This window comes from Fukomys damarensis, unplaced genomic scaffold, assembly GCF_012274545.1.
Source record: "Fukomys damarensis isolate Sample0158 unplaced genomic scaffold, DMR_v1.0_HiC HiC_scaffold_22, whole genome shotgun sequence".
NCBI classification, from domain to species: domain Eukaryota; kingdom Metazoa; phylum Chordata; class Mammalia; order Rodentia; family Bathyergidae; genus Fukomys; species Fukomys damarensis.
Window position 1 is genome coordinate 4716711 of NW_022900934.1, and position 12731 is coordinate 4729441.

At 43.8% G+C, this 12731-nt stretch overlaps 1 protein-coding gene across 3 annotated transcripts in view; it reads right to left on the reverse strand.

Moving 5' to 3' along the window:
- Nucleotides 1–1926: 1926 nt before the first annotated feature.
- Vapb (VAMP associated protein B and C) overlaps nucleotides 1927–12731 on the reverse strand; it is a 50703-nt gene continuing 39898 nt past the window's right edge. For all 3 annotated transcript variants that reach the window (XM_010628774.3, XM_010628775.2, XM_019208102.1), the window contains exons 4-6: nucleotides 8691–8771; nucleotides 6759–6935; nucleotides 1927–3522 (exon numbers count right to left, since the gene is read on the reverse strand). In XM_010628774.3, coding sequence (XP_010627076.1) covers nucleotides 3364–3522; nucleotides 6759–6935; nucleotides 8691–8771 — 417 coding nt within the window. In that variant the 3' untranslated portion in view covers nucleotides 1927–3363. The remainder of the gene's footprint in view (nucleotides 3523–6758; nucleotides 6936–8690; nucleotides 8772–12731) is intronic.

Genomic DNA, 12731 nt, shown 5'->3' on the forward strand with positions numbered 1-12731 from the left:
CAGAAATTTGTACATGGGCCAGTTCTTTTGAGAAAGAGCTGAAAATGACAAATGGTACTGTATTTTGGCATGGATTGTGAGTTTGCAAAGACAGATTTGTGTGCAAAAATATAGACACCATTTGAAAACTGTTAAGCTACTTACACATGGTACATATGCCACACACACACACAGCTTGTTTTCAAATTAATTTGAAGGGCTATTTAGCGCTCAACTCTCACTACATTCAGCTCTATCTGACTCAACACAGCCTGCAAGCTGGGCACTGATATCTTTCGATAGCAATTCTGCTCCTAGGACTTGTTTGAAAGCGTTTAGGTTTTCACGGATCACTGGAGCTTCTTCATTTTCCCCCTTCTGTGTTATGTAGGTATAAGCCGTCTCTCTAGGCATAAACTGTCCACTGGTAAAAATCATTTTGATTTTATCAATATTTATTACTGCTAGTGCCAGTGGTTTAAAAGACTAGAGAGAAAAAACATGCAAACTAAGAAGAGAAAAAAATTAAAGCCAGGTCCTCACACCTACAAATAATGCGGCCTGCTGTCTTTAAAAGGCATTCTGTATCGTGCCAAGAGAGTTTAGACTATCAATTTAAAAATTCAATCAATAAAAATTTACAAGGCTCTGATGCTGCTTCCACCTGCCCCGCAAGCACAATGCCTGGGGTTTCTAAACCCAAGGAACCCAGCAGAGCTGCTGCAGGACCAGTGCTCCCTGGCCAGCACTCACCGGAGTTCAGCCTGCCCTTTCCCTCTCTGGGCAGAAGAGGACTCTGTGAGAGCCCATTGCCTCCTCTCTGCCTCTCAGGTTTCCCCCTTCGGTCATTCGGGGGGAAAGACACTCATAATGTTACCACACGTCTCCACGTTCTCTGGAGAACTTGGGGCCTCACCCATCCCTGAAGTGAGCAGCCCTGGCTACACAGCCTCTCCACTGCCACATTCTCTGTTGACCAGGATGACTGGGAAGAACCCACTTTCCACCACAACCCTGCTTCTCTCCCTCTTAAACTAACACATGTTCAGCAGGTTCTAACCTCTACAAGGGAAACAGGCAGCTGAGGGAACAGACAATTTCTGCTTTGTTTTTGACAACTTTGCATTTTAAGAGGTTTTTGTTTTGTTTTGTTTTTTTGCTGCAAACAAAATCTCTGCATCCTCTGAGAAGCTGAGTACTCTTACCTTAACGGTACACAAAACACAGAGTCACCTTCCAAGACCCAAATGACAGAAGCCTCCTAGGCACGCTGAACCCACCAGCTGACTGTCCTTATGAACAGTGTTTTACTGGAACACAGCCGTGTATTTTAGAACAAATTTGCAGACCTCTGCATGGGCTGTTCTGCTCCCCAGGTACTGTTTGGGGCCCTCAGAATCACTCTCCTCTCAAACCCACCAGGGGGTGAAAGCTGTAAGAAGACTGATGTGCTGCAGCACCTTCAATCAGCAACTTTTAGTTCATGAACTGGAAATTAAGTGACACAAGGCAGGTGCTTCCCAACTCACTCACCCGGTCACAAGGAAAAGACCTCAGGGTCTAACAGATAACAGGGTGGCCTTCCCCATCTACATGCCCAACTGTATCCAAGCAGTGAGTGCTTGGTGAAAACCAGGCCTGCTTGACATTTCCTTTAAGAGCCCGGGGTTTCTAGCTCCTTACTCAGACCAGCCACAGCCCTGACCATGCCAGTCTCAGGGTCCTAGGCCCTGCTCACCAAGAGCCAGGCTGGAGAGCAGTGTGGCTCAAGGCATGTGACTTCCAAGAATGGTCTTCCTCTTGCTGAGCCTGTTCACTGAGGGCATGCCCACACCCATTTACGGGGTCTCCAGCACAGCTCCCAACCACAATGGGGGTGCATTTTCTCTGAAGCAGGGAGGGGAAGGGCAAGGGCAACAGGCACCAAGATTTCAGCGGTTTTATTTGTTATACTGTCATTTGAAGGCAACCAAAAACATACATACACACATATATGTATGCATGTGTATATAGTTAAGCCATTAAACATTTCTCACTGACGGAGCTCATTTTAAAGTCAAGGTTCCAATGGCAAAATAATGATGATACAGTAATTCCCCCACACAGCAAATGTGACAAAATGACAAAATAATTCTTAATTTCGGGGTTTTATTTTTTTTTTTCTTTTTAAGATGCTACATAGTTGAACAGAATTGGATTGGTCTTTTATGGCATAAAATTAATTCACAGTCAGACTCTCCATTACCATTAGATGGACTAACTGAGGAGCCCCACCGCACCCTGCCACTAGTGCCCTCGTGCTCTGTACCCCACTCACCTTCCCTGACTCCAGGCCAGGCCCCACAGGCAGGACAGGCCAAGGCTGGTGTGAGGGAACCGTGAATGAGGGCTGCAAGGGGTGGACAAACCTGGAAGACCAGCTGCTCTCCATCACAACAGGTGTCCAGCGTTGACTGTCACTGCTAACAATTTCCTCCCCAGGACAGCTGCTCCTGACACCCAAGCACTTCTGACAGCTGTTCTCCGACACCTAGATAACCATCCTCGTGCCCAGAACCACCAGAGGCAGAGCACCAGCCCCCAGCAGCCATCCAGCCCCACCCACTGTTGTTACACAGCACAGGTGATGTGTAGGCCGCAGCATTAACTGTACTCTCCTGACAGTAAGAACACATGAGATGAAATACACTGAATAAGTTAAATATGCATTAAACATCTCAAATAGCATTTCAGTCTCACTACATGAACCAAAGGTATTTCAGCTTGGTCCCTCTAGGAGAAGAAAGCACGAGTTGGATTTCCAAAGCGCCGGCTCAGTGGACCTGTGCCTCTCACCCAGAAAGGCACGCCTGGCGCTGCGCCAGCACAATGCTTTTCCACTTTTGCTGCTCTTCATCAGTCCCAAGGAACAGACAGCTCGGACAGAACTGAAGACAGGAAGAGCAGTCTGGGTGGGAGTGGGCAGCATGGGGACTGTGCACACAGGCTGCACACCCCGTCACACTGGGCTCCAGCTCCCACAGGCAAGGAAATGTCTTGTTTTAAAAGAGGTAATCCAGAGACGTGTACCAAGGCCTATCGATGTTCCAATGACAGTTACAATACGCCCTTTGTGGCATTAATCGCGGTTCCCCTTATCATTGACAGAGATCATTCATTTCCCCTTAATCACTGACTATACATTTTTAACTTTCTAAAAGATTGTTATATTATATTTGTGTGTACATTTGTGTGTGCGCGCACGCAGGGGGAGGGGGAATTTAAAGGCAAGACCTGTGAGATGTCATCATACGTTAATTTCTTTTTACACATGGTTATGATAAATTGAAATCCCATGATATGGTGCATCCATCAATCCAATCTGCCATCCTTTGCATGCTGCCTTTACAAGGCAATCTTCCCTATAATGACACCAACAATAAAGAACAAAACCACCAGAGCCAGTAGCCGAGTGCTGAGGCCTTCCTCCTTCCCGGGTGCAGCAAGTGCTGCAATGGGGCTGTGGCTCTGCACTGCCTTCCTCATCCGAAGCCCGTCTTCTTCCTATGGGAGCAAATGTGTGATTCACAATGAGGCATACAATGACACGGTCCTACTACAATGACATGATCCTACTGCGTTCTGCAAAGGGAGCAACTGACAGAGTCCTGGAGAGAGAAAGGACCTACCTGAGGCCACTGAGACACAGCGAGGCCGCTCTCTTCTTTCATCTGTCCCAACCTGGCGCTGCTAGCTACCACCTCATAACAGAACCCTAAGCAGGGTCCGTCTTGGTTACCCATCATTTACAGGAAAAAGCTCTTCAGAGTTCAACCAGGCTCTTTGCAACTTCACCTGCACACACCTTCCTAGCCTGTACCCAACCCCAATCTTCTATCCTTCCTGCTTCAAAGAAACAGGCTTCCCTAGTTAAATCATGGCTGACTTTTAAAGTCATAGGTAATTCCTAAAACACACAAGTACAAATCACAAGAAACTACAAAGTGAGGGACCTGGAAGTTTTGAAATATAGAGTTCTGTATGTAACGGGTACTTGATAAGTTACATGCAGAATGCTGGACCAAATGGCATTAAATATGACCTTCATTCACTCACTCCAACTATTTTCTACTACTTAATGTATGGAGAAGCACCATTATTTTTTCATAAAGATACCTACACACATCTTCCCTGACAGCCACAAGGATGGGTGAGGAACAGACACTTTTTGCTGCTGAAGTGAGTACTGCCTGAAGACTCTGTAAGTTACTCTGCAGACCCGAGACCACAGCCCATGACCTCCAGACCACACTCACATCCCCACACAGGGCCAGTCTGAAGGTCCTTCTGATTTGCCCAGGCTCCTCTCTGCAGCCAGATCTCTTGCTAATTACTCCAACTGCTCAACCCTGAGTCTCATACACCAGTGGCACTTTCAGTTCTTTTCCTTCACTTCTCTCACATTCACCAAGTACCTGGGCACTCCTGGAGCCCACAGGGGATGAGCCACAGTGTGGACCTTCCCTGCCATCTACCAATTCTGTGAAACTGATACTGGGGAAAGCGATGTAACTCCTAAACCTACGAGATCGCCAAAACATGAGTTTGTGTTCTCTAAAATTGAAGAATGAATTCTAGGAACAATGGAGGTAAACAGTAGGTAAAAATTATTGAGAGAAAGAAAGCTTCTGCCGGGCATGGGGGTGCACGCCTGTAATCCCAGCACCTCCAAGGCTAAGGCAGAAGGATTGCTATAAGTTCAAGACCAGCCTGGGCTACACAGTGAGTTCTGTGTTCAGTGAGTCTGAACATAGTGAGACCCTGTCTCAAAAAAAAACAACAACAAAAAAAGAAAGCTTCTAAGAGAGACAGAAGGGGGATGAGAAAGTAGGTGGCCCCTTCACCCCACTTCTCAGAGATGTTTTATACAGCAATGCCATGTACAAGATCGGACAAAAACTGTAAGACATAATGGAAATTTAAGGGGGACATGAGGTGGGGCAAAACCACGACCAACCAATAGGATTGTAAGAACAGTCACTCGGGTAATACCGATCAAATGGCAATCAAATTGGGGAGCAAGTCACACAGCAAGCTACAAGGATCTCCAGTAAGGGTGGGGGTCAGGGACATTTCCTGGAAACACTGGGCTAAGGCCATGACCCCCGACCCAAGTGACTGATACCTATTTAGACTATCAATCACTGCTATTTATCACCAGGGGAAGCACAAGGGTATAGTAGTTTCTCTCCTTTTACAATTCGGGCCACGGTGAATGTGTCTTGATCATCCTCCATGTTGGCTCCTGGAAGGCAGCCCTGTCTAACTGTTGCCTACAAGATATCTAATTAACTTACCTATCCAAAATAAAACCACCATCATATGGACTATAATCATGTCTGTCTCTCTCTCCCTGAAGCCACATCCATGGGGAGCTAGCTCCTCAGGTGCATGCACTGTTCACATTTGAATCTACAGTACCAGCACTTAGCAGACTCACTAAATGGGTTGGCCAAATGAAAGAATGCACCAACCAGTATTTGACAGGATAAAGAATCGTCTAGCGTCAAGACGAGTCTGATAATATTTTAGAGATATTTTGTTTATGCAGTGATATTGCAGTGATAAATGACTGGCACTGTTTGATTAACTTCAAAAACAGGCACAGCAAAATACAGTATTTATTCTAGTGGGATTATAAAGAAGCCATTTCTACCTATTTAGCACTTTAAACACACAGAATTCTATTTCTGAAGAGAAACTCAAAGAGAATGTTTAGGCATATCTCAGAATGTTAGTCAAAAATAAAGTATGAGCTTCGTATTTATCCTGTATAAAAAGGAGGAGCTGAAGGAGGAAAGTTACAAAGGAAGGCAATGAGGTTGTTTACAAACTGCCAGCCTTCCTATCCCCATCTAAGCGTCACCATGAGAGAAGAAGCTGACTTAAGGGAATGTGTGATGAGGACCTGGTGTTGTGGCAGTTAAACGGCAGACACCCAAGACACGATCAAGATTAACACGACAGACAGGCCTCAAATTAAGCTGCAACAAAAACTTCCGCGACCAAATGTTCAGAAATAGTCTCATGGATATCATGTCTGAAATGGATTCATACGTACGAGAGCTACTTTAAACTTGTGGACCACAGCCACTGCTTCCACTGCAGGTCTCTGAGCTCAAGAAGCATCGCCTGCTCCCCTCAGCATCCACTGCAAGCTGCCCCCCTATGCCAGCTCCTCCTCTGCAAACAGACACTCAGGCTTCCTCTCCTACACTCTACCTCCCTCCACCAGCGAGGGTTGCCTTTCTAACCTCACTACCACATTAGCAGTTCTAAGAACCCTGTGCTTCAGGCCTTAGTCTGACACCAATGTTAGAAGAGAGCACCAGTCAAAATTTAGCCTCGTACAGACACTTCCATCCAAGTGAAGGAGACAGAGTGGGGTTTGAAAATGCACATTCAAAATAACCACTGCTGTTTTTTTTACACTAATGGAGATGCAAGTGTTGTGATTGGAGGGGGGGATGTTCTTGTTTTTAAAAGGATAAGTATTTCCACAGTTGAGAAATTTCTCCCCAAGCAACACTGGTTCTTAATGGGGGTGGGGTGGGGTGGTTCAAGAACCTTTCTGAGAATCTGACAAAAGCTATAGAATTTCTCCCCAGGAAAGGAAAAATAACCATACAGCAAAACAAACAAACAAAAAAACCTTCAAATTCAGGGGTTCGCCAACTTTCCTACCAAAGATCCCAGTGAGAATGGTCATTTTTGTGGATGGGAAAGCAAGCAATTATTACCTTAAACTGCCTGTTCTCCTCCCGAAGCCTCTGGACTTCACCTTGCAGCCGCTTACACTCTTCCATCACCTTCCTAACTTCAGTGTCATCCAGAGGTGAAGTCAGAGATTTAGACACTGATGGTGTTTCTGCTTTTGATGCAGTCGTAGATATAATTTTATTTATTTCTACATCATGCTGTTCAGAAATAAATGAAAGCTCAATTATCATCAACCATGTAAAAAAATAATTTTTAACGCAAAGTACTTCTCATCAAACACCACGCATGGTAACGTTTCCCCCACTGTAAAATGTCACGTTTATTTTAAAAATCAATCTCTTCATCTGGTATCTAATAATCTAAATAAAGCATCTGGGCCCTAGAAATTATGAATAAGAACAAATAATGAAGTTGGGCTCTGACTAACACTTCAAAGGAAAAGAAAAGGGGCTGTGCGTATTGCACTAACAAATTCCTGCCATGCAAAAATCAGTATACCATAGCCATGTTATTGTCCCATAGCCAGCCATGTTACTGTCACTGTGAAGATCTGGCTGCTGTGTGGGAGGCCAGGGAGGACACTCATGGGGTCATTTATCTCACCGGCTTAGAGCTAGGAGGCAGGGCTGAGTCTGCTGCGCTTCAGGCTGGAGGCCACACACATCCCAGGCCCTGCAGAGACTTTGCTAGGGACACCCTGTGGGCACTGAAGACAGCCAGTTGGAACAGGGCACGGAAGTGCTCAGGTGCTGGGGGAAAATACCTGAGAATCTGGGGAGCAGTCAGAAATGTAGCTCTACCCTTCACTTCCCAGAGAGAAGCTCTAGGAGGCAAGGCCCCAGGCTACCAGGTCCACCTCTCATAGAGCTGAGACTGGAATTCAGGTCTTTCACTTCAAACTGACTTTCCCATGGCAAAATATACAATGAGAAAACTGAGGGTGGGGAGGAGAGACACAACTGTTCATCTAAAGAAACAAGATAATGACAGTGGTCAATTCGAAGAAAATATTACATAGTTTTGACAAATCCATATCCCAGAGATCACTGATGTTAACAGAATTCTCAAGAACATTTCCATTTCCCAACTCCATCTACTAATGGCCAGGGCAGTTTCAGATTCTTCATGGGTTTTTAAATTCCTTATTTTAAATATAATTTGAATCTTTTTGAGTAGATTGAAGAGAGGTCTAGATTAGCATTTCACAGTTCTTCTCTTCAACTGGTCACAGCAAAGGCACTAGCCAGCTCACCTCTTGTTTCACAACAAGGGAAAATGAGAGGTCAGAGGGAGAGAGGTGCTCCTTTTCTCGCAGGGCAGGGCACACGTGGGCTTGTCCAGAGGCATGAGTGGCTGTTACAACTAAGAGTGCTACTGGTGTCTAACAGACAGAGGGCAGCAGTGCCGCTCAGCACCCCGAAATGCATGGGAGGCCTTACCACAAAGAATGAGCCAACCCAAAATGTTGACAGTGCTGAGGCTTTGAAATCCTCATCTGTAAGTTTTTTTTTACTGCAGAGGTAGGTGAGGAGAAAGGAGGAAGGAGCCGTGCTGCTGAGGGAAAGGGCTGACAGGCCCATTCTGTGAAATGGAACCAAGAGCTTACCACGTGGCCAGTAAGCAGGGCAAGGAATTCACCCTTTTGTTCTCACCCACTGCTTAACCCACACCTCTGACAAGCCAAAGCAGTGCGTGGGGATTTATGACATCTCAACAGCCAGTGGGCTACACTTTTCAAGAGGAAAAGTGTTTCAATTAGTTGTCTTTCTACAAAACTTTCAACGGCTGATTTCATAAAGGCCCACTTATTATGACTTCGGCTTATTTTTTTCCTCATACATTAGAGGAAGGAAAGTAATTTGCCAACATAAATCTTGGTTTTTCCAGGAGATGGTATGCAAATAAGCATCAGCTTGCAACATTCAATTACTGCTAACGATAAACATACTTACAGGTTTATCATTTTCTGCTGGCAATTCAAACACACATCTAAGTTTTGAATCCATAAGGTCTTCCGGTTTTGCTTCCTTCCACTAAAACAATTTAAATTTAATAATCAGAATATTATAAAGCTGCTGGAAGAATAATTTTCCAACTATAACTGACAATTTCAGAAAAATACTCTTAATGAGAAGGCCCTGATGTATATCAAATAAAGAACTTAAGTCTGCTGAGATTTCAGTATTTTTAACATGACATGATTAAATACACACACTTTCCTGAATATTTATCACACTTTACAAACCCCAGTCTTGCTGCCTGACTTCTCAGTCTACCCACGCTGCTCTCATTACTGGTCAGTGGGAAGCACAGGAACAGTGAGGGCTGATGGACAGAGGGGGATCCTTCACATTCTGCCTCAAAAACCAGAAGTAACTGGCTCTCCTTCAGAAACTGCAATTGCCTTTTGGAACATATCCTCCTGAGAAAGCCCAAGAAGGTACCAACCTGGGAGAGGTTTTACAGCCATCTTGCCACCTACCAAAGGAGCATACCAACAACCAGCAAGCCATTCCCTTCCACTAAGGCTGTGTCAGGGCTGACCTCTGTCCTAAGAGCCCACACCCTCTCTCTCTAGTCTGCAGGTGAGGGCACCTCCACTCCTGACTCACCCCTCCTTTCAGCAGGGCAGAATCTAGGGCGCTCTGAGAGCTACAGACCAGCACAGTAGGTTACAACACAGTAAAAGGAGGCAACCCCCACCACAGCCTCCCCTAAACCATGCAGGAGGAAGGAGTCAGAGCAACAACAAACCAAAAACCAAAAAACCAAAAACAACAATCTCTGTGTCTGACGACAGGGGACTGCCCCACAAATTAAGGCAGATCCATTCAATGGGACAGCATGCCACCACTCAACACCAGAGTACATTCAATTACACAGGAAGAGCTGCAGAATACTAAGAAATTACAAGCCATCAAAACCCATTTCTCTGTGCAGAGGCTCCAGCAGCTATGCGCCTATCTGTGTGCATCAAAAGTGGGCCAGGCAAGCCGGGCGTTGTGGCGCACGCCTTTGATCCCAGCACTTGGGAGGCTGAGGCAGGAGGATCGCTGTGAGTTCGAGACCAGCATGGACTACATAGTGAGTTCCAGGTCAGTCTCAACTATACAGTGAGACCCTGTCTCAAAAAACCAAAAAAAAAAAAAAAAAAAAAAAAAAAAAAAAAAAAAAAAAAAAAAAAAAAAGTGGGCCAGGCAAAAGTCTACATACTCCCAGACAGACTGCTGGTCAGCGGGGTATTTACACGGCCTCGAGGTATCAGATGACTGAGTGTCACTAATCAACTATTAACCACAGCGGTAATAACTATGTTTTGTCACTGAGACTCTGAGACACCGACCACTGAGACAAGTGATCAAACTGCATCACTAATACAGTGACACCCCTGAGTATGAAACGCCTTTCGATATGATGCATTCGTGACATCACCTAGAGAATATTTTTGCCAAAAAATATTTAACTTGGATTTAATCATGAGGAAATAACCAAATGAGTCCAGAACAAGAGATTTTCTACAAGCAAACTAGCTTACACACTAAAAACTTCAAAGTCATGAAAAACAAAAAGGGTGGAAGTCCTCTACTAGAATAAGAACACTAAAGGCCATTTTTGGAGTAACTAAAAAATGTCCATCGTGGATTTTTCTATTAGATAATAATACTGAATTAAGGTTCATTTTCTTGATTATGCTAATGGTACTATGACACTGTAAGAGACTGCTCTTATTTTCAAGTACTCAGGGGTGACGTGTCATGAATTCCACATCTTACATGTAAATGGCTCTGCAGAAAAGAAAGTTTATAAAAAGAAAAAAATATGACAAAATGAAAAAACGGAAATAAAGTGTTTGTAAATGGGGAGGGGAGGAGGGGGTGAAGGGAGGGCACAGACAAGGGGAAAAAAACGAGAACCAAGACCTGTCATGTAAAGGTACAAGATCCCAATAATGAACGCAATTGTACTGTATACCTAAAATGTACCAATAAACTCAATAAAGGAAAAAAAAAAAAAAGAAAAGAAAAGAAAGTTTATGATTGAAAGGACGCAAATGTAGCAAAATGTTAACAAATGGCAAACCTAGGTTAAGGTGAATGGTTACTGCAGTATGTTTTCAACTTTCTGTATGCCAAAAGAAAAAGAAAAATATCTCAAAAAACAAGCACAAGGCTCTCACAAATAAGAGAGTAGGTCTAAGATGAAAGTACAAGCCATTTTTAAGTTTTAGCTTTTGTTCTTTTGTGGATTTCCATATTTTCCTACAATATATTTTTGTACAAAAAGAATTAACTGTTACAAAAATAATCACAGTACAAAGTGAAATAAATGACCCTTTAATGACACTCACATAAACAAACAGAGACGCCAAGTCAGGCATTTACAAACAGCACACTAACCCTCACAGCCATGTGAGCTGAATTTTTATCTTCATTATACAGGTAACTAAAACCTCACAGTTCCTGAAACTTGCTCAAGGCCACAATGTCAGCAGAAGGCAGAATTCAGTTTCAAAATCAAGACGACCAAGCTCCTGCACGTTTCAGTATGTCTTGCAATGAAAGCCAGACAGAACACACTCTTGGACATTACCTATCTTGTGCCTATGTTTATTTGACCACATAAATTAACATTAGGTGACACATGTTCCAGGAAATAAGAAAGGAATGAATGCCTCAATAATCATTCTTAGGAAAAGTTAACCTGTTGTCACTGATCTCTCTCAAATTAAAAACATCTGCCTTGCCCTTCATTTTCTGACCCCCCACATTAAAAAATCAGTAAGATGGTCAGTTATACTTTCCTAAGGCTAAGGGAAAAAACTGAGCAGAGACACTGGGGCAGGAAGATGCATTCTTCATGAAACAGCCCTTAAAACTTGGAAAGATGAAAACAACAGTATAAGCCACTAGTGGTGGCACATGCCTTTAATCCCAGCATTCGGAAGGCTGAGGCAGGAAACTCGCCACAAGTTCGGGGCCAGCCTGGGCTACATAGTGAGTTCAAGGCCAACCTGGACTACATGTCAAGACTATGTTACAAAAATAAAATAAAATAACAGTATAGTGTAACAGCGAACCCAAATTTGCAGATACCTCATACACCTCTTTGGGCTGGCAAAGATGGACAGTAAGAAGGGTGGGAGGAATCAATATTGCCCTCTTTTTCTGGACTGTGAGGACCAGGGCAGCCCATCCCTGAGGTTGCAAGGTTTGTAGACTTATGATTCACACACCAGAATGTTTGTGTTCTTTCAAAAGCTTACTTTGGGGAATGTTTTCATTATAATTTTGTTTTGTTTTGTTTTTTGTTTTAAACCAGAAACATCAAAAAGATTTCTTATTTAATTTCTAAAAATGAAGTCATTCTAATTTTGTCAAATTAGAGGAACAGTTAAACATATTCATGAAAGGGAGGAAAAAAAGGGAAGAAATTAGGGTTAAAAAAAAAAGAATTGAGCTGGAGTTGTAGCTTAGTGGTAGCGCTTGCCTAGCACGCACAAGGACCTTACTGGAACCTCAGCAACACAAAAAATAAAACAATCACACTTGGTAGAACCAAGCCAAAAAGGGGTTAAAAGGTGTAAGCTGCAAAGGACTCACATCCCTCTGGGTTTGGGAGGATGGAACAGGAGGCAAGAAACATTCCCTACAATCACAAGTTCTCTTTTCTGGGAACAGGAAGGAGTTAGAAAAGGAGCAGTCCCCAATCACTCAAGATATAACCCATAAGGGTAAGAAACTGCTAAAGCAAATTGAACTTTTACAAGTCAGAAAAAAAAACAGGATTCTAGACAACTATATAAAATGTTTAAAAAAATATTTTTGGGGTTTTTTTTGTTTGTTTTTTGAGACAGGGTCTCACTATGTAGTTGAGACTGACCTGGAACTCACTATGTAGCCCAGACTGGTCTCGAACTCACAGTGATCCTCCTGCCTCAGCCTCCCGAGTGCTGGGAGTGCTGGGATTAAAGGCGTGAGCCACCACGCCCGGCT